At 36.2% G+C, this 18,813-nt stretch overlaps 4 protein-coding genes across 4 annotated transcripts; 1 reads left to right on the top strand and 3 right to left on the bottom strand.

Moving 5' to 3' along the window:
• Positions 1 to 349: 349 nt before the first annotated feature.
• On the bottom strand, positions 350 to 1,085 carry LOC124634816. Its single transcript, XM_047170454.1, has 2 exons — positions 1,058 to 1,085; positions 350 to 945 (listed from the first exon to the last, which is right to left on the bottom strand). The coding sequence occupies exons 1-2, from the start codon at positions 1,083 to 1,085 to the stop codon at positions 350 to 352; spliced, it is 624 nt and encodes a 207-aa protein (XP_047026410.1).
• Positions 1,086 to 3,589: 2,504 nt separating this feature from the next.
• Positions 3,590 to 4,144, bottom strand: LOC124635353. The gene has a single exon (XM_047171233.1). It carries the CDS (start codon positions 4,142 to 4,144, stop codon positions 3,590 to 3,592), a length of 555 nt encoding a protein of 184 aa, XP_047027189.1.
• Positions 4,145 to 5,315: 1,171 nt separating this feature from the next.
• On the top strand, positions 5,316 to 12,207 carry LOC124635149. The gene is made up of 5 exons (XM_047170954.1): positions 5,316 to 5,517; positions 6,103 to 6,215; positions 6,393 to 6,485; positions 7,791 to 7,921; positions 11,949 to 12,207. Exons 1-5 carry the CDS (start codon positions 5,460 to 5,462, stop codon positions 12,151 to 12,153), a joined length of 600 nt encoding a protein of 199 aa, XP_047026910.1. The 5' UTR covers positions 5,316 to 5,459; the 3' UTR covers positions 12,154 to 12,207.
• Positions 12,208 to 12,548: 341 nt separating this feature from the next.
• On the bottom strand, positions 12,549 to 18,626 carry LOC124634947 (palmitoyl-protein thioesterase 1). Its single transcript, XM_047170646.1, has 5 exons — positions 18,398 to 18,626; positions 17,255 to 17,492; positions 16,848 to 17,012; positions 13,386 to 13,662; positions 12,549 to 13,039 (listed from the first exon to the last, which is right to left on the bottom strand). The coding sequence occupies exons 1-5, from the start codon at positions 18,477 to 18,479 to the stop codon at positions 12,911 to 12,913; spliced, it is 891 nt and encodes a 296-aa protein (XP_047026602.1). The 5' UTR covers positions 18,480 to 18,626; the 3' UTR covers positions 12,549 to 12,910.
• Between the last annotated feature and the right edge of the window lie 187 nt (positions 18,627 to 18,813).

Genomic DNA, 18,813 nt, shown 5'->3' with positions numbered 1-18,813 from the left:
AAGCTCACAATTTCAAAATGGCTTTGTTATAGTTTAACGATGTGGAGGTTTAAAAGCCAGTCTTAAAAGTGGCACTGCTACATTAACATACACTATGTAATACAAAGATACAATAATAGTTTTTGCAGCATGTTTCACCTAACTTGTGATCTAACGTAACACATGGCGTTACGTTCCGTCGCATTAGGAACGTGAGTGTAACTCCACCAAATGTTTAAACCTACATACTGTTTAATTCACCTTAGGTAGGTAAACCAAAACAACAAAAAGGTGTTCCATATTATCAATTACAGTTAGGTGATGAATAAAACTTCAAAACGTATACTTTTTATATTACGACTATTGTAGGCTAAATCAAAAGAACTCTTTTGCTACCTTTCCTTATGCCTTGCGTTGAGTTCATGTGAGTCAAGTGTATTTCAACAAGCTGTCTTAGTAAATTGGTTGTATCGACGTTGGTGTGTACGATGAGTTCAAAGATCTTCAGTTGTTCTAGAGCTTTCCATTCGTCTCTGTGTTTAACCGCCACGTTGAATAACTCATTTAAAACGTCTCTAGACTTCTTGATGAGGCTTAACACAAAACCAGCTCTGTACGGGCCTTGGTCTCTGTACTTGTTTTTTAATGTTTCAATGCTTGTCATTTTCCTTTGAGTGTCGTGCATGGTCTGATTTACAAGGGTCGATATTTTGCTTTTTAAATTAGCATCAGCCTCGTCTTCATAATTAGGAGCAGTTCGGCCAGCCATCGCTTTGAAGGCAATATCATCGTCATTGTTCTCGTTCAATAGCCAGTATCTACGGGCAACAGTTTTTGTTACCCGGTGTCTTGGATACGGTTCATACATATCCGATTGTTTTAGTAAAACTTTGTTAACTCTTCGACGTTCTGTATTTTGTGGTAAATCAATTAAATTGAGACCATCGGAAAGTGTCAGTATAAAATCTAAAATGAAAATGTAACGATTAAACTTTTATTGAATTGTGAATAAAATATCATCATTTAGTTGAATTATATGTTAAATTATAAGTGTGTCTAAAATAAAAAAAATACTTACATAAAATTGTGGAAAGTATTATGATCATGTTACCATTCTGGTAAAAACCATTGCATTATCGCAAACTATGAAATAAAATTGATATCACAATCATAATTATCAGTATTTAATTAAAAATAATACTAAAAATCTTTATGTACGGGATACCTTATTATGCGATACATAATCATACTTAAGTGAATAATTTAGATATTAGTTGGTTCTAATTTTAGCCTCTAATTAACCAGTTAATCATAGACTTGTGTAAGTATAATGTAAATTGCAATTATGCTTTCTAAATTGATTGACATCTTGCTAATAAACCATACTTTAATAAAAGTGACAAATTACGTCCAAATAGACAAAATAAATATCTGATTTAATTTAATCTCATGTAAATATTATTTAAAAAAAAAAAAAAAAAAAAACATTTTTTATTGTAGATCAAGATTGCTCGATCGCAGTATCGGCCATTTTGGGCGAGCGTCGGATGGGCGCGCACGACGCAACGTGGTGCATTCGACAAGAAAATGTGAATAGAACAAGCAACCCTTTTTAATGTCATTTTATTTTTTTAAATTAGCGTAGATATCTAAATATATAAAACTCAAAGGTGACTGACTGACTGACTGACTGACTGACATAGTGATCTATCAACGCACAGCTGAAACCACTGGACGGATCGGGTTGAAATTTGGCATGCAGGTAGATGTTATGACGTAGGCATTCGCTAAGAAAGGATTTTGATCAATTCTACCCCCAAGGGGATAAAATAGGGGATGAAAGTTTGTATGAAACTTTGTCAATTTTAAACCGATCGGACTGAGACTTTGCATGCATAAAGCTACTATGGCGTAGGCAACCCTTAAGAAAGGATTTTGATACATGTACATGTACAAATGACAGCTTTGTCAGACTCAAAGCATATATAGGTACCTTGATTTTAGCTGTTTCCTGTGAGAATTACTTACGCACCATACGTAATAATTTTCCAAATTGGCTGACTAGATCCAGAGATATTCACAACGTCACAAACTTTACTTCTTTTGTTTAGATAAATGGTCACATACACAACACAACCTTGATCAATGAATTTATGCGACTGCTAAGTGCTAATCCTAATTATACTGTCACGTGAAAGAATGCACCTACGGGATAAGTAGTATTTTGACGATTCTATATTGCCCACGCAGACGAAGTTGCGGGCAACAGCTAGTACATACATAATGTGTGAAAGGATTTCAAAGGATATTAGGTACCTACTAAATATTTTTGTAGCTAACAATAAATGAAATTCAAAACATTTACATGCTTCGAGTTAATGTTAACGTAATTTTGCTCCTGTAATATTAAAGTCCATGGGGACTTTTCCGTGATCGTTGTAGATTTTACAACTTCTGTCTTTCGTTTTTCCTCACATTGCTCATGTATTGTGGATGATTTGTAAAGTGATGGTATCCATACTAATAGAATTTTATTTTCGTTACGATCAGCATCAAAATCGTTCCTCCCTGGCCTACAGAACAGCCCTTTAGCCAAAATACATCTATTTCACATTTACCCACACACCATTGTTTATTTAAGCCAAAAAAGTTTTTAGTTTTCCATTGTTTGTCTTTTGTTTGATACAATACCTAAAAGCTTTTGTTTTATCGTGATGTGGGGAAAGGGTTCAGTTTGGTGGATCTAATCAATCTCTGTACAAACTAGAATTATTTTATTATTTTAAAAGTAAATTGGCTGATTTAATAATTGGCCAGAATAGGGATTCCAAAGCTGTATATAACTCGTGTTATTGGCTTCGCAATGTAATAGATGCCAATGCTTTCTAGGCAAAGGACAACAAAGTACACATTAAATTAAGCATTTCTTATTTCCCACAAACAATAGCAAAAATTAACAGTTAACCCCAACAAAATGTCAGAGCAGAACAGCGTTTAAGTTTCCTTGTTGTGTCTGCGTCGAAGCATGACGTCATCAACTAATGCACTAGCGCCGACCTCATCAAGGCGTAGGTGTGGCGTGGCTGTGGCGTGGCGCCGCACACCTGAGAAATAATTACCGCGCGGAAAAGATGGGATGCGCCTCCTCATTATTTAAGATGGTACACGTGTGTTTCGAAATACCTCTGTATTGTCTAGTGAATATAGTGCACAGCATTTTTTGCTTCGAACGCGGCTGGAAATGGAACAAAACATTTTTGTGAGAGCTAAATGGAAATCAAAATCAGGCTGGTTGAATTTTTAAATCTGAATGTGGAAACAGGTGAAAATGTTTTGCCTTTTGTATCAAATATGGTCGGGTTTTAGCAACGATGACTTAAAAAAATCATGACAGATTGCCTGATGTTGTAGGTATTGCACCAGAGGGTCCGATGTCACGGTTATTTTTCTTTGGGTTCAGAATATCATATTGTTCAGAATAAAGCTTTGATGGCGATATTCTTTAAGTACTTACTAAAAGGAAAATTACCTACCATTTCATGAGCTGTATTATTAATATCTAGGAAAACCTAAAACTTATCTAAGTAGGCACATAATATACAAACTGAATTTAAAGTAAAATGATTCTCTTTTTATCACTGGTCGCGTTCAAATGTTTGACATGAACTTCAAGGAGCTGCCTCAACAGATTGGTCGTGTCGACATTAGTATGCACGATCAGCTCGAAGATTTTCAGTTGTTCTAGAGCCGCCCACTCGTCCCTGTGCTTCACTGCTACGTTGAACAACTCGTCCAGGACATTCTTGGACTTCTTCACCATGCTTAAAATAAAGCCCGCCTTATAAGGTGCTTCTTCGCGGTGTTTGAGTCTCAGTTCATCAGTTAATTTCAGCTTTCTCTGAGTGTCGTTCATAGTTTGATCCACAAGCATTGTTATTTTCTGCTTTATATTAGCATCTTTTTCATCCTCGTAACCTCGTTGTACTGGAGGGTCTTCTGCATTCTGGTTGTTGTTCAGTAGCCAGTATCTGCGAATAGCCTTCGGAGGACGTTTTATGGGTCTGTATTCTTCATACTTGATTGGAGCTCTCTCCCGAGACTTTGGAGGAAGCTCTACATCTGATAAATCAACTAATTCTAAACATCTACATAGTTGAATAAGCATTTTCATTGAACCTAGAAAAACAAAGACTGTGAGAATTTTTGTAAGTTTTGATTATGTATTATAAAATCTTAATATTATTTGTAAGATTCTGCGTTTACTTACATACTATTAAAGCAAGTTTTAGAAACAATATTTTCATTATCCTAAAGACCAAACTACATTACCGAATTTTAAATAAACTCAGCAACTACGTCACGGTATTCATGGTTGCCGGTTGGAAATTATTAAACGTTATCAAGGTAAATCAATAAAATTAATTAAACATTTCAGGGATCGTAAATTCGGGCATTTAATTTAATGTTTTGCGGATTATGTTTCATTCACGTGTTATTAATAAATACACTTCCAAATAAAATATTCATTTTTAGTTCGTTGGATTTAACACCACTTTGACCATTTACAACATGCTTATTGATCTTTTTACTGCAGATAAGAAGTTTCCAACCCCGGGTAGTTGTAATTCTATATGTATAACTACAATCTTACAAAACAGTACCGATCAAACTAAGCTTTTCATGCAAGTCAGTATTGGCATATTGTGCAAAGGCAAAATATTACAAGTCCATCAATAAAGGTTCTAGCTAGAGGAAGGAGTATTTAGGTAATCCTACATATTTTGCTACTGGCCATCTGAAGTTTTAGAACTCTGTCAAGAGTTTAGCCGAAAGATCTGTCATCGGAGCGGCATAGTTTGGAGCCAAACTTTGGTGCGATTCTGTTAAAAAATTCTCGTTATGTTTCGTTTAATGATAACAAAATTAGGACCGCCGTCTTTAATAAAGCATGTTGTACAAACTTCTCATATTAAACAATGTCACAGTGTGTTTGGAATAATGGACTTAATTCACCAAGAGAAGGTACTAAGAGGAGTCGTTAGTATCCACCATTTAGGACAGTCCGTAATGTGGTTTGGTAGGTCAATTCATAAAGGTTGTACACTGGAATTGGTTGCTCACAGTCATCGAGCATCGCTTAGGTTCTCCCTTCACGAAGCTAATCCCTGTCTGTTCGCCACGGTTCCAACCGCATTCCGAAGAGACACAGCTAACGATCTTATAAAAAGTAGCTTAAACTTTGCTCAGACAGTAGCTAGACAATCCGTGAACCAACTTTTATTTAATACGGTTCAATAGTTTGGCGTGTAAGCCGAACTGTCAAACTTACTTTCGCATTTGTTACATAAGTAAAGACATCGTGATTATTTTAGCCGGAGCACTTCGCACTATCGCAAGTGACGAGCGAGAACCACGACATCGCGATACACGTGATCAAGCGCTACTTCCTGAGCGAGCACGTGCTGGTCCGCTCCAGGAACATGGACATCTCCAACGACTGCGCGCTTGACGAATACCTCATTAGTTTACTCAAACAAGGTACCGTCACTAGCTTCATTACAAACCTTTTTTTTAGCCTGGAAACAGTGCCGGTCGACGTAGCTATATCTGTGCAAGTCTATGAACGAACACAGGTAGGTACGCTAGCGGTACGCGCGTGATTTTGTATGTGATTCGGTCTGGACGCACGGTCAGCACTGGCCGTCGGCCGAGCACTGTTTCCAGCCTTACTGTCTTACTGATCAGCAAGCGGGCACCTGCCTCCTCTCACACAGAGAAGGATTGAGCGTTGATCACCACGCTTGTTCAATGCGGGTAGCTTATACGAATCCAAATCTGGTGTATACTTCAGATGCTGCATTTTTTATCTTCTGAATGGTATAACATTTAGCAGTCCAGTCTACAAAATAATCGAAAGATTCTCTTTACGATACTACCTGGGATAATTTTATATGTACCACATTTTACGTGGATGACATAGGTGTCAAAGTTCTTGTATTTTTTACCCGGCTGATTTTCCAAAATAAGTATATTATATTTCCATGAATACTTACGTGAACGCTCTTTGCTGTAGTATTTTAAGCCAACTGAAGGAATTGTTATTTACTATTGATTTATCGGCAGGAAATTCATTATTCGCGAAAGCTGAAGACGGTACAGTAGCGGGCCTATGCGTCAGTTTTGCCAGTAGCCCCGTTGACCCTAAGAACCTCAGAAACTATGCCTTCTATCGACAGGTACGTATAGGTATCTAATTAACAAATAACTTAAAACAGGTTATAATATATTACTCACGCTGCCAAAGAAAAACAAGTCTTCAATGTTCCAGTTTCAAAAACATTATAGTTATATCAAATGCCTTGTGTCCAATCAAATACAAACTTTTTGAAACTTCTCTTTGATTTATTATTCAGGATCCCAACACCAAAGATTTTCTATACTTCACGGCAAAACTGCAGGAGACACCAAATCTTTGGGACGTTTTCAAACAAAAAAAAATTTTTGAGGTAAGGAAATATAAAAATTATATAGGTAACCATTTTCTTTATTCTCTTTTCACTTTCACTCTTATTGTTTTCACTTGGTTTTTTAACAATACTTTTATAATTTATTTTAATTTATTTTATTTTTAGTCGTGACTAAAATAGCTGTATTTTTAGACTTTATTTTTCTGGTGTTAAGTAGATATTTTTGGTTACAAAACTAAGGGTATCAAAGCATTTTATGGTGGTCATTATATTTATCCCCAAAAAAACCGGCCAAGAGCGTGTCGGGCCACGCTCAGTGTAGGGTTCCGTAATTTCCCGAGTATAGCCCATCCCTTCACAGACTTCTCTTATGTACTCTCTTATATACTCCTCTTATGTAATCTCTTATGTACTCCTCTTATGTACTCTCTTATGTACTCCCCTTATGTACTCCTCTTATGTACTCTCTTATATACTCCTCTTATGTAATCTCTTATGTACTCCTCTTATGTACTCTCTTATGTACTCCCCTTATGTACTCCTCTTATGTACTCTCTTATGTACTCCTCTTATGTAATCTCTTATCTACTCTCTTAGATACTCTCTTATGTACTCTCTTATGTGCTATTTTATGTACTCCTCTTATGTACTCTCTTATGTACTCCTCTTATGTACTCTCTTATATACTCTCTTATGTACTCTCTTATGTACTCCACTTATGTACTCTCTTATGTACTCCACTTATGTACTCTCTTATGTACTCTCTTATCTACTCCTCTTATGTACTCTCTTATGTACTCCTCTTATGTAATCTCTTATCTACTCTCTTATCTACTCTCTTATATACTCTCTTATGTACTCTCTTATGTCCTCCACTTATGTACTCTCTTATGTACTCCACTTATGTACTCTCTTATGTACTTCTCTTATGTACTCTCTTATGTGCTATTTTATGTACTCCTCTTATGTACTCCACTTATGTACTCTCTCTTATGTACTCTCTTATCTACTCCTCTTATGTACTCTCTTATGTACTATCTTATGTACTCCACTTATGTACTTACTCTAGTTATGTACTCTCTTATGTACTCTACTTATGTACTCTCTTATGTACTCTACTTATGTACCTACTCTCTTATGTACTCAGACTTATCTATTGAAATGAGACGAATCATCCGAATCTATGTTTATGTTTCATTATCATCTGTTCCCAATGTGGCACTATGTAGCATGACACTATGTATGTAATCGAAAGCGTAAAATCATCATGGGTCTTTATTAGGTATAAGATTTTTAATCTTTGCATTGACAAGTACAATCATAATAGGTTTTTACTCATTTCAGATCAAAATGATAACAGTTTTACCAGAATTTCGAAGACAGGGCTTAGCAGTATTCATGGCAGAGAAGAGCAAAGAACTAGCACGCGATCAAGGTTACAACGTGATCCGAATGGACTGCATCAATCCGTACGAGTAAGTTTTGAAGTTTATTTTTCAAAAAAATAAGGAAAAGATCACTGTGAGGACTGGTTTACGGATAACACCTGAGTAATCAATTAATATTGCGACTTAATTACGTCTCGGTGACGTCTTTTAGTTAATGTTTTTTACTTTTATGAAGGAAAAACACGTGAATTCGATTGGTTTAAATCTTCTCAGACCTACTAGATAGGTACTAGCCCTCACCAGCAAGGGCGGATCCACCGTTGTGGGCACGATGGGCATGCCCACAACCTTATTACCTAGACTTGTGACATCACACTTTTACGGTTTTTTTTAAATCGATAGGCTGATGATAACACTAGGCAACAAAATAATACTTTTTTTTGTTGCATTTAATTTTATGACTGTTGTTTACTAATTCGAGATCACCATATTTTTTTTCTTACAGCTTTAGTTTTTGAGGTACTTTTGTGTCCCAAAACTCAAAAAAATTCGCGCTCGCTACGCTCGCGGCTTTTTCACTTTGCGGTGGTTTAAGTCCAATGTCGAAAACGTTAGATTAGTTTAAGTTAAAATTGAAAGTAGAAAAGGATAGCACCCCCATAACGCCCTCTTTCAGGACTTTCTGGTTAACAAGAAGCGGTGAAGAACAAAACAAACTTCCCAGCAACACAGCTGACTATTACAATAAAATTATTATTATTTACAATAGTCACTATTTTACATTTTTTTTGTACAAAACTGTACCAAAACTCAAAAAATCTCGCGCTCGCTACGCTCGCGGTTTTTTCACTTAGCAGTGGCTTTTTTTTAATTGTTTCTGTGATTTCGTGTCTCAAGACTCCAAAATTTTGCGCTCGCTACGCTCGCGCAAAGGATGATGGGTAAAATTGGCCGGTATATCCAATAAAAACGATTCGCATATCAAATGATAGCTTATACCCTAAGCTTCATTTTTTATTATGGGCAAAACATTGTAAACCACCGGAGAACGAAGATATGACACTTGATAGCATAGGACAGCCTAAGGACTTGAACCACTTCATTTTGTATGGGAGGGATGTTTAAGTACATTATTATTGTCAATAATTGTCAGAACGAGTCGCAGAAGGTGTCTGTGCCCATATTTTCCAAGTTTATTGAAAAAAAAAAGATTATTTAGCATTTAGTATTTACAACGTATGGTGTACGTATTCCGCCGTTCTGGTGAGTCTAACCGGCATAACCAATGAAAACCATTTGCATATCAAATGATAGCTCATATCCTAAGCTTCATTTTTTATTATGGGCAAAACATTGTGAACCACCGGAGAACGATGATATGACACTTGGTAGCGTAGGACAGCGTATGGACTTGAAACCCTTCATTTTGTATGGGAGAGATGTTTAAGTGCCATTATTATTGTCCATATTAGTCAGGGCGTATCACACAAGGTGTCTGTGCCCATATTTTCCAAGGTTATAAAAAAGATTATTTAGCAGGTATTACCTATTTACAACGTATGGTGTACGTACTCCACCGTTCTGGTGGCTCTAACCGGCATAACCAATAAAAACAATTCGCATATCAAATGATAGCTGATACCCTAAGTTTTATTTTTTATTATGGGCAAAACATTGTAAACCACCGGAGAACGAAGATATGACACTTGATAGCATAGGACAGCCTAAGGACTTGAACCACTTCATTTTGTATGGGAGGGATGTTTAAGTGCATTATATTATTGTCAATAATTGTCAGAACGAGTCGCAGAGGGTGTCTGTGCCCATATTTTTCAAGTTTATTGAAAAAAAAAAGATTATATCAAATGATAGCTAAATGATAGCATATCCTAAGCTTCATTTTTTATTATGGGCAAAACATTGTGAACCACCGGAGAACGAAGATATGACACTTGGTAGCGTGGCACAGCGTATGGACTTGAAACACTTCATTTTGTATGGGAGAGATGTTTAAGTGCCATTATTATTGCCAATATCAGTCAGGACGTATCACAGAAGGTGCATGTGTCCATATTAAAAAAAATACAGGTAGCATTCACAACATAAGGTGTACGTATTCCACCGTTTCAGTGAGTCTAACCGGCATAACCAATAATATCCATTTGCACATCAAATGATAGCTTATACCCTAAACTTCAATTTTTGTTATGGGTGGAACATTGTTAACCACTGGGGAAGGAATATATCAGTCCTGTAAGCCTACGACTGCCTATGGAATTAAACCACTTTGGCACGTATGGTATATAAAGAAAACCTACCTATCTTCTTATTATAAATAACGTAGCTTTTCCAGCACTGAAAGATTTTTCAAATCAGTTCAGTCAAGTTCGTAGCCCATTTCATGCAAATACTTGTCGTGAGTACTTGCACAGGCATCATCTAATGGCCAGGATAATACATCTTGCTTTGAAATATAATCCTATGGAATTGGAGGTGCGCTGGCATCAATCTATCATCACCAATGACTGTCGACTGTCCTGGCTAACAAGCCTGATGTGCCATATGATGAGAACTCTGTGAAAGCTGATAAACAACTTAAATAACTTTAGTCTAAGAATACTGATTAAACCCCTCATTTATCTTTGCGGACCTGACCACCCGTGCGGTTTTTTTAATATATTATTATATTCAAAGATAGAGTGATTGAAGAGGTAGGTTTGTATGTGTAATAACATCCGTTAAATAGTGAGTAAATACTGTTTTCCCGTGCGAAGCTGGGGTGGGTCGCTACTTTTCTAATAACTCGACAACCCAAGGCCGACTATCCTGGTGCCGCAGAACGAGGAAATGCTATCTCCAATAATGGAAATAGTATACGGTGGTAGAAGTAAAAGTTTTTATGTTTTGTTTTGCTATTAAAACAATTATGCCTAGTTAAGACCGATTTTTATTGATAATCTACCCTAGGCTTATTTAAAAAAGTGATAAGTTGACGAAAATACATCATACAATGAATTTTTCTAGTATGGATTTTATTTTAAACAAAAAAAAAATCGGTGCAAAAAGTATAACTCTTTTGTGCCCGACTGTACTTATTTCCGGTAGATTCTTGACATGAACCGTTTTATTTCAGTAACTATAGGGTATAAGCAATAATATAATATACATTAGAACTTTATTGGTTATCAGGCCAGGGTTCATACAAAATTGCCCATCATCCTTTATACGGTTTTATACCACGTCTTCGCTTTTGGTTTTATAACTTGGTAACTACGACGAAATCTAAAAAATGTTCCGGCTTGCTACGCTCGCGCAAAAAACAAAACTACTCACAATCTTTCCATACATAGGGGTGCTTTAGTAATGATTGCACCCGGTACATAAGCTAGAGACGGAACTGATAGTGAGCATAATATGAGTTTAGTTAAATTAAAAAAAAACGTTTTTTTTAGCATTATTAGATTGGTTCGTAATTTTATTTTGTCGTTTTTTTTTTGGGGTGCTCAATAGGTAGCAGCCCGGGATGCCACCCGATGCTATGCCGCCACTGGTAGTTGAGAAGTGCACCAAATGCGTCAAACCCTCCCTATATTGGCTTACTGGCTACTAGAAGTTTTGATTGAAATAGGTTTCGATCGAAAATATTTTTTTTTATCGGGTCCAACTTCCTCCTAAGTTTATTTTCATTCCTAATGCCAAAGTCCTGATGCTCAGAAAAAAGGAAATAATTTCATTCAAAAGTTCATAAACGACTTGCATAATTTTTAATGAGCATGTTCATGCTCCGACTTTTACTTTTCTAGTAGCCGCTTCTAGTTCCGATTTTCTAGTAGCTGTGACCACAACCTTTTTTGAGGGCTGGATCCGCGCTTGCTCACCAGTTATCAAGTTTTCTTACAATTCCAAACTAAACAAAAAAAAAACAATTTGAACTTTGTTTTTTAAAAACGGCAGAGATTTTGCGATCCAGAAGTGATCCTGTAAGTAGGTAAGTCCCATAGGGTTAAGGAACATAGTTCCTTTTTTGATGCTAAACCTAATCTCTCATTAAAACTTTGTCAAACAACTTCAGATAAAAGAATATAAATAACACTTAATTTTATTTTTCTCCCAGTTACAAAATAGCCGAACGCTGTATGCTACAGTGCCTCGTAAAATTCCCTCTGCACAAAGTACGGGGGGCAAACGCGCCATTTATAAAACGCAGTTCAGAATTCAATCGTTGCGTACGAGTGTACGTGGAGGCGCGCTCACTGCCCGATGTGGACCGTACCACCGTCAGAAGCCGGCAGCAAGACCTAGAAAGTCTTATAGAATGAACCAACGAGTAGGTTTTGGTGCAAAAAGGCTGAATACAATGATTGAGCTGGGTATTTGTTGTTTTATTTTTGTGAACTTTGGCCTTCCGAATGAGTCATTCGGAATGACTTCCCTTTTTTGCAGTAAATGTATGTACCCCATGACCTAGTCAAGTTTTTAGAAAATTCTTCTGAATTGTAGGTAGGGGAATTCGAAGGTAGTAAAAGAGATGGATAGCACTGATGTGATCAGGTCCTGTCTGTCACTTTTTAAAGCATATGCCGCTGTTCACCATTCATAGAGGCTTGTCTGTTTATTACAATCATGATGTCGTACGTCGCAAGCGTACCTTGACTTCCGCATATGAAAATAAACTTCTTGGTTGTATTCATAGGTAATAAGAAAAAAACTCAAATCTTCTTATAAACTTTATTAAAATCAATCTTGATATCACAATGTTATTGCTTCGAGATTCTTATGACTATAATATAAAGCATCGCACTGGTATCATAACCTAAGTATTGTATAATAATATCATTATCTTTGTTTACACTAAATAATAATGAGATTATAGTAAATAACAAAAAAAATATGTTGATCAGCCATTTTGATTCTTCTAATTACATAACTTAAAATACAGATTCCAGTCAGACTTTCATCTTTATCAGTAAAATTAAAGCGCTATTCGACTTATTTCATAGAAACTTCTAGACCTTAGATTAATGAATATTAGCTCATTAACACGCGTTAATGAGATTTAATCTCGTAATAGACGAGTTAATTAAGGAGATAAGGTTTGAGAATGTTGTCGATAAACCATGTGTCTGAGAAGCGCAGGTGATCTCCTACGGTCGATAGGAGAATCAACTTGCCTTCTTTGTCCATCTTCTTCAGACCCAAGCGATCCTGAAACAGACAATAAAGCTTCTATCTATTGTTCTTATTTTTTACCTCATACAATGAAATTAAAACTGAAAATTTATAAATAAATTCTCTAGTCTTTAGTCTGCAATTTTCGTAACTAATGCTTTAAATATGCAGATAATTTTTTGTGTCGTAGTGTCTTTGATTTTCCTTTTTGTAAACGAGAAAATCTTGGCCTAGTGGACAGGCGTAAAGGATCCCAATAAATGTACACAACTATGACCATCAATATTACGTACAAATGAATTCCACAATAAACAGAACTTTATGGACTTGTATACATATCAACTAAATTAATGATATCAAATTAATTGTAACCAAAACAAACCTCAGTATAAATCTTCGTCTCCCTCAAGGGCAGCAACTTCTTCGACTGTCCAGGCTCATAATACCCAAACCACTCCGTCTCTCTAGGCTGCACAATGGTATCATTGTCAAACTTCACTAACACGAGGTGGTCCAAATTATTCAGATTCTGTATGTAAGTCTTATTCGCCATGATTTCGTTGTTGATGTCCGAAAGGAAAATACTTTTGTGGATGTAGGCCTCATCGTCTAGTGGGTCGTGCCAGTATGTAGCTTGGACTAGAGCGTTTTGGACCCAGCTGAAAAAAAAAACAAGTGTTTGTAGATGTTCTTATATTACGGCTTAGAAGACAGGCAAGTAACAGCTTTCTTCCTTCTGTGAAACAGGATTTCGTCTGAGAAAATAACTCCCTCACCAGAGGAGCCATATATCTAAAAGAAGGCAGAAGGAAGGAAGCGGAAACAAAAGTTTTATATGGTGAAAGTTAGACAAAATACTATTGCGTATGTGGGCATTTTCCTGTTAAGAAAGCGGAACATAGATAAAATATACTGTTACAAATGTTGGAAATCTAGATTTTCGTAACTCGCTCGGATTTGTATGTCCACTGGCGACTTCTAAAGAGGAAACATTTTTTGTTTGTTTATACTTGTAACCCTAAAGGCTCCGAAGCTACTGAAGCGATATAGAAAATTATATCACCAGTGGGAAGCTACATTAGCCCAAGCCCCGAGAAACAGACTATATTTAATTTGTTTACGGACAGTAGTTCCCACGGGACGCAAAGGGAAACTGCGGGAAACAGCTGGTTCTGTAATTGCGTGTAACTTTATGTTTAAGGTTAAACTAGTCGCGGGCTCGAACTCACTCAGGGGCGTGGCCAAAAAGCGCGCTGTCTCATCTGACATCGTGTGCGACAGAGATAGCCCCAGTGATGAGCAGTTAGACGCTAGTCTATTTGCACAATGCGTTTCGTGCAAACAAGCACGCATACAAACACCGTTACGAATCAAAACGACATTAGACACACATACGTACATGCTGCTGTGTACTGCTCGCTACCGAAAAGTCAGCAAGCGCTTACTAACTCGTACTAAAATAATAGATACTGTTATCATTTTATACTAGCCGTTTTCCCGCAGTTTCACCCGCGTCCCGTGGGAGCTACTGCCCGCACCGGGATAAAATATAGCCTATGTTACTCGCAGATAATATAGCTTTCTAATGGTGAAAGAATATTTAAAATTGTTCCAGTAGTTTTTGAGTTTATCCATTACAACCAAACAAACAAAGTTTTCCTCTTTATAATATTAGTATAGATTTCATAGAAGTTGCTTATTTTATGAGGTACCGACTAGTGATGCTCGCATGGATTTCAGTAATTGTCCCAAGGCGTAGGTACCTAAAACATTTTTTATGATAACACAATGTAAAATCAGTTTGACTGGCCTGTTGGTCTAGTACTTAGTGATCTTGACTGCTATGCCGTAGGTCGTGGGTTCGATTCCCACCCAGGACAAATGTTGTATGGGTGTTATTTATCTATAATATGTATTACATGTATTTAGAAATCAATTCTATTGATTTTATTGAACATTTTGATTTTTTAAAGCAGTAACACAGTTATTTTCGTGTCGAAAAGCGTTTCTCATTTTTTTTTAGTTGACATTATACATACGAAGAACGAAGAGAGCAGTAGAGACGTGTAACTCGATCACAATTTTTGTAACGAATATGAAAGATAAAACAATAAAATAGGCAAAGCGGCTTTTACCAAAGAACGGAACAGAAACATATAAAAATAATACTTTATTCCTTTAGAAATAAGGTTGCTTTCTTCTGTTTGTTTACATTCTCAAAAACGCCGACCGCGGTGTTTGCGGCAAATGCGACAAAGGCGGCTTAGATCAAAGTGATATCAAATACTAAGTCCAAAGTTCAGTGCCAAGTCAAACAGATAAAGAAGGTAGTATCGAAATCCAGAGTTTTAGCCGGGGGTCAGTGTAATGTTTACGTACGATAAGCGCTAGGAGAATAGTCTACACACATACGATACGAAAGACGTGGGCCGCAGCAGCAGACTGAGCCCAAAACAATACAAACAAATAGTTGCACTAAAATTTGCACAGTTGCACGACAAAATATCGTGCAAAACGTAAAAATTGTGGAAATAAGCATGTGTGTATAAGCGTCTTTCTCCGCTCCGCCCCGCGCTTCTGCCGGGGGGAATGCTATTGAGTGAAATGCACGACAATTCATCGCAAAACGAGTACGTAAAAAAAGACGAAGAGTGCTTCAGAAAAAAGCGTTTTCTGAAAAAACTACTGTATAAATCAATTTGAAATAAATTTTATAGAACTCTTTAGTAATTGAGCTATGTCGGAGCGGACTTCGTTTTGGAGATTTTACATTTTTTATGGGACTTTTTAACACTCAAAGTTGCGTTAAAATTGTCTAGAAAAACGGAACTTTGTTGGCTCATAACTTTTTACTGGGATTTTTTTATTTTTTTTTAAATCCGTACAGACAAACTTAATAACAATATAAAACGATATCAAGTTTAATTTTGAATGTATTATGTCACAATGTAGAGTAAAAGCACCCCGAACTTTGTATGGGAAAAATATCGACTAGTGTAACCTTAAAGCTTTTATTCTTCCGTGTCTAAAGCTGAAGACTTTCTTATATTATCTGGAGATATAGCATCTCCTCAGCTAGAACGATTTGAAGAATAAAAACGCGGGTAAAACCGCGAGTGGAAGCTGAATGATAAACGGAACGAGCAATAATAAAGTTGCCCTCTACAATTCGCCGCAAGGATAGTTTAAACATTAACATCGACCTTCAATATTCCGGTCCTTATTTGCTCTGAAGCTGTGATGTACAAGTTGAAGGTGCGACGCGTTAAGCATACAAAAATGGCGGGCACGTGTAACCCTGTATTGTTTGTTTACCTGTAAAAACAATACGTCATTCTGGGGGACCTAGAATAGAAGCTTCTAGTCAATTTTTTAAGAGGACCCGGGTTTTTATCTCTTTTAGAGGTCGAATAGGGCACCATGCCTGATAAAATGTAATATTCGCGTGAGAAAGTTTACCATAATAATTCTGTAGTCTGTAGCATGTTTCTGATTAATCCATTCTTATGCAGGTTGATGTATGTTGCACCTATAGTACCTATACCTTATAATGAGTACCAATTTACCTACACATCTTGATTTATAAGGTTGCGTGCCGATCGAATGAATATCAGGCGATTGACCTTTCAAAGGATGTTCCTCAATTAATAAATCAGACTGTCAGTCCATCAGGATATTCACGATGAAAATAAACCAATTATAATTGTGTGTATTGTTTACTGCGGGTTCACTCGCACATGGGATAGGAATTAAGTTGAATATTTTGATCATCCATACGAAAGAAATTAACTTTTAGGGCTGGGAGCCCAGAACAATTGCTATTACCTTCTAAGCTTAGACTTACTTCTCATAAGCAGCATAGTTGAGCAGCTGTCGGATGTAGTCACAAGTAGGATGCATCAGGGCTCCACAGTGGGGCAAACCATATACTCCCTGATGCTGACCACCAAGAGATATCAAGTTCTTGATCTTAGGTAGTAGGTGACCACAGCGCTGGACAACAGCTCGCCTTAAAATTTTTATATTCATGAAAAATTATGCAAAATCTCTCATTTATTCTGGTATTAGGTATTAAGGTATACAATATAACTGACTTAGCATTACAACACTTATGTTTTATTTTCTGTATATGAAAGAGTAATTGATGAATAATTTAAATGCTAATATTTATACATTCAATTCAACCATGAACTATTTTGCCTTTCTAATCATTGCAACATCATGAACAAAACAGATTTTAAAATGTCTTACAGAAACTGGCTTCCTTGCGAGAAGCCGATAGCATTGAAACCATCTTTCAGCTGAGGGTCTGCAGCCAGTAGACCACAGACATATTCCACCTGCTTGTTAGGGTTCATGAAGTACCCATTCTCCAGGTCTTCGATGGAGGAGTTGCCAACCTTCAATGAGTTTACATACACTCCGGGTATATTTTTTTCTAGAAATACCTTTATTCCCCCCAAACTGAAGCTTAGGCAGCATGTGTCACCTATATGAAAATATTATTAATTTAATATTGCAGAGTTAGCAGAAATATGGCTTAAGTTCATTTACTTTATTAATTAATGATGTTCTATTGCAATATCCCAGCCCTATTAATTAATGCCAGATAAATACTGATAGCTGCACCAATTAAATTATTCATATTTTCCTGTTTACATCAAGATCTGTGTACATACTTGCATGTTAAAATTAACTCAGTCTTACATTCAGCGTTTAAATTGTTTTATGTTTATACTTGATATTTATTTCACTAAGGGCTGATTTTTCAATCATCGGTTAACTTACCATCTGAGGAATAAATATGGCGGTTTGACATATTTTCTATACAAAAGCTGTCAAAACATCAAACATATTCATCAGATAGATGTTAACTGATGATTGAAAAACCGGCCCTTTTAACAGTAATAAAACCTTTATTGATCATTGATATTTAAAGATACCAAACTCAAAGTTAGCTTGGAACGGCTAGAAAAAGTTTGAATTTTACCAGACTAAAAACCACTTGATAAAATGCTCTATATAAAACTTGGATGATTCATTATTCTTTACCCAAGAGAAGGTATTTGTATTTACTTTCTTTTTATAAATGAAAAGAGGTAGCCTGATATCAGGGAACATCTAGGATATTGTTAATTGTCTGATATTAAGAAATATAGAGTCCAGTCTGTCTGAAGGCCAACGCTGTTCACTTACTTGCTGATTAATTCATGTTATGTCTATTCTATTGAGGGCAACAATCAACGCAATTAACGAGTCAATTAAAATTCACGATATATTTTTACAAGCAAGCCAGAGATTATACTTTATGGGAGAGTAACTAGGACTGATTAATTTAATTTCAAAATTGTAGATTCCGAACAGAAAACTGTTGTTCTTTATTTAAAAACTTACCCATTCCATGCCACATTACAATGGGTGTAGGTGTTCCAGAAATTAATTTAATTACGCAGAGTAAAATAAATAATGTCTTCATTTTAGTTTGTTACGACACAAAAGTTAAATATTACGCTAACACTTAAGTTTAGAGGTTGTGAACTTTTTGAAACACTTTGCGGTAAAACGTTCGAAATAACAATGAAATTGAAAATGTCGTGATGTAAACAAACAAATGTCAAACTAATGTCAATGATAAGTGAAGTGTCTGTGCAATGTTTCGCCAAAAATGTTGATGAATGAAGCCATCTATCGACCTTTGACGTGAAGCTATCACCTACATTCTTCAACAAAATTGTTAAATCGACAACGATAGAAAGATTGATTGCAATTTAGAAAAAAACAAATAAAAACTTGGTAAGTTAATTTGTTAT

The sequence above is a fragment of the Helicoverpa zea genome, chromosome 12 (assembly GCF_022581195.2).
Source record: "Helicoverpa zea isolate HzStark_Cry1AcR chromosome 12, ilHelZeax1.1, whole genome shotgun sequence".
NCBI lineage: Eukaryota > Metazoa > Arthropoda > Insecta > Lepidoptera > Noctuidae > Helicoverpa > Helicoverpa zea.
Note: the sequence above shows the minus strand (reverse complement) of the source record. Positions and strands in the feature narration are given on the sequence as shown.

Excerpts from the sequence above, each read along its gene's own strand:
- LOC124634816 (XM_047170454.1), bottom strand. The coding sequence starts at position 1,085 with ATGATCATAATACTTTCCACAATTTTAT. Across the intron at positions 946-1,057 it reads AATACTTTCCACAATTTTAT|ATTTTATACTGACACTTTCC; the intron begins GTAAGTATTTTT and ends TTTTCATTTTAG.
- LOC124635353 (XM_047171233.1), bottom strand. The coding sequence starts at position 4,144 with ATGCTTATTCAACTATGTAGATGTTTAGAATTAGTTGATTTATCAGAT.
- LOC124635149 (XM_047170954.1), top strand. The coding sequence starts at position 5,460 with ATGGACATCTCCAACGACTGCGCGCTTGACGAATACCTCATTAGTTTA. Across the intron at positions 5,518-6,102 it reads CATTAGTTTACTCAAACAAG|GAAATTCATTATTCGCGAAA; the intron begins GTACCGTCACTA and ends ATTTATCGGCAG. Across the intron at positions 6,216-6,392 it reads ACTATGCCTTCTATCGACAG|GATCCCAACACCAAAGATTT; the intron begins GTACGTATAGGT and ends TTTATTATTCAG.
- LOC124634947 (XM_047170646.1), bottom strand. The coding sequence starts at position 18,479 with ATGAAGACATTATTTATTTTACTCTGCGTAATTAAATTAATTTCTGGA. Across the intron at positions 17,013-17,254 it reads TCGCAAGGAAGCCAGTTTCT|GCGAGCTGTTGTCCAGCGCT; the intron begins GTAAGACATTTT and ends AAAAATTTTAAG. Across the intron at positions 13,040-13,385 it reads AGACGAAGATTTATACTGAG|GATCGCTTGGGTCTGAAGAA; the intron begins GTTTGTTTTGGT and ends TGTCTGTTTCAG.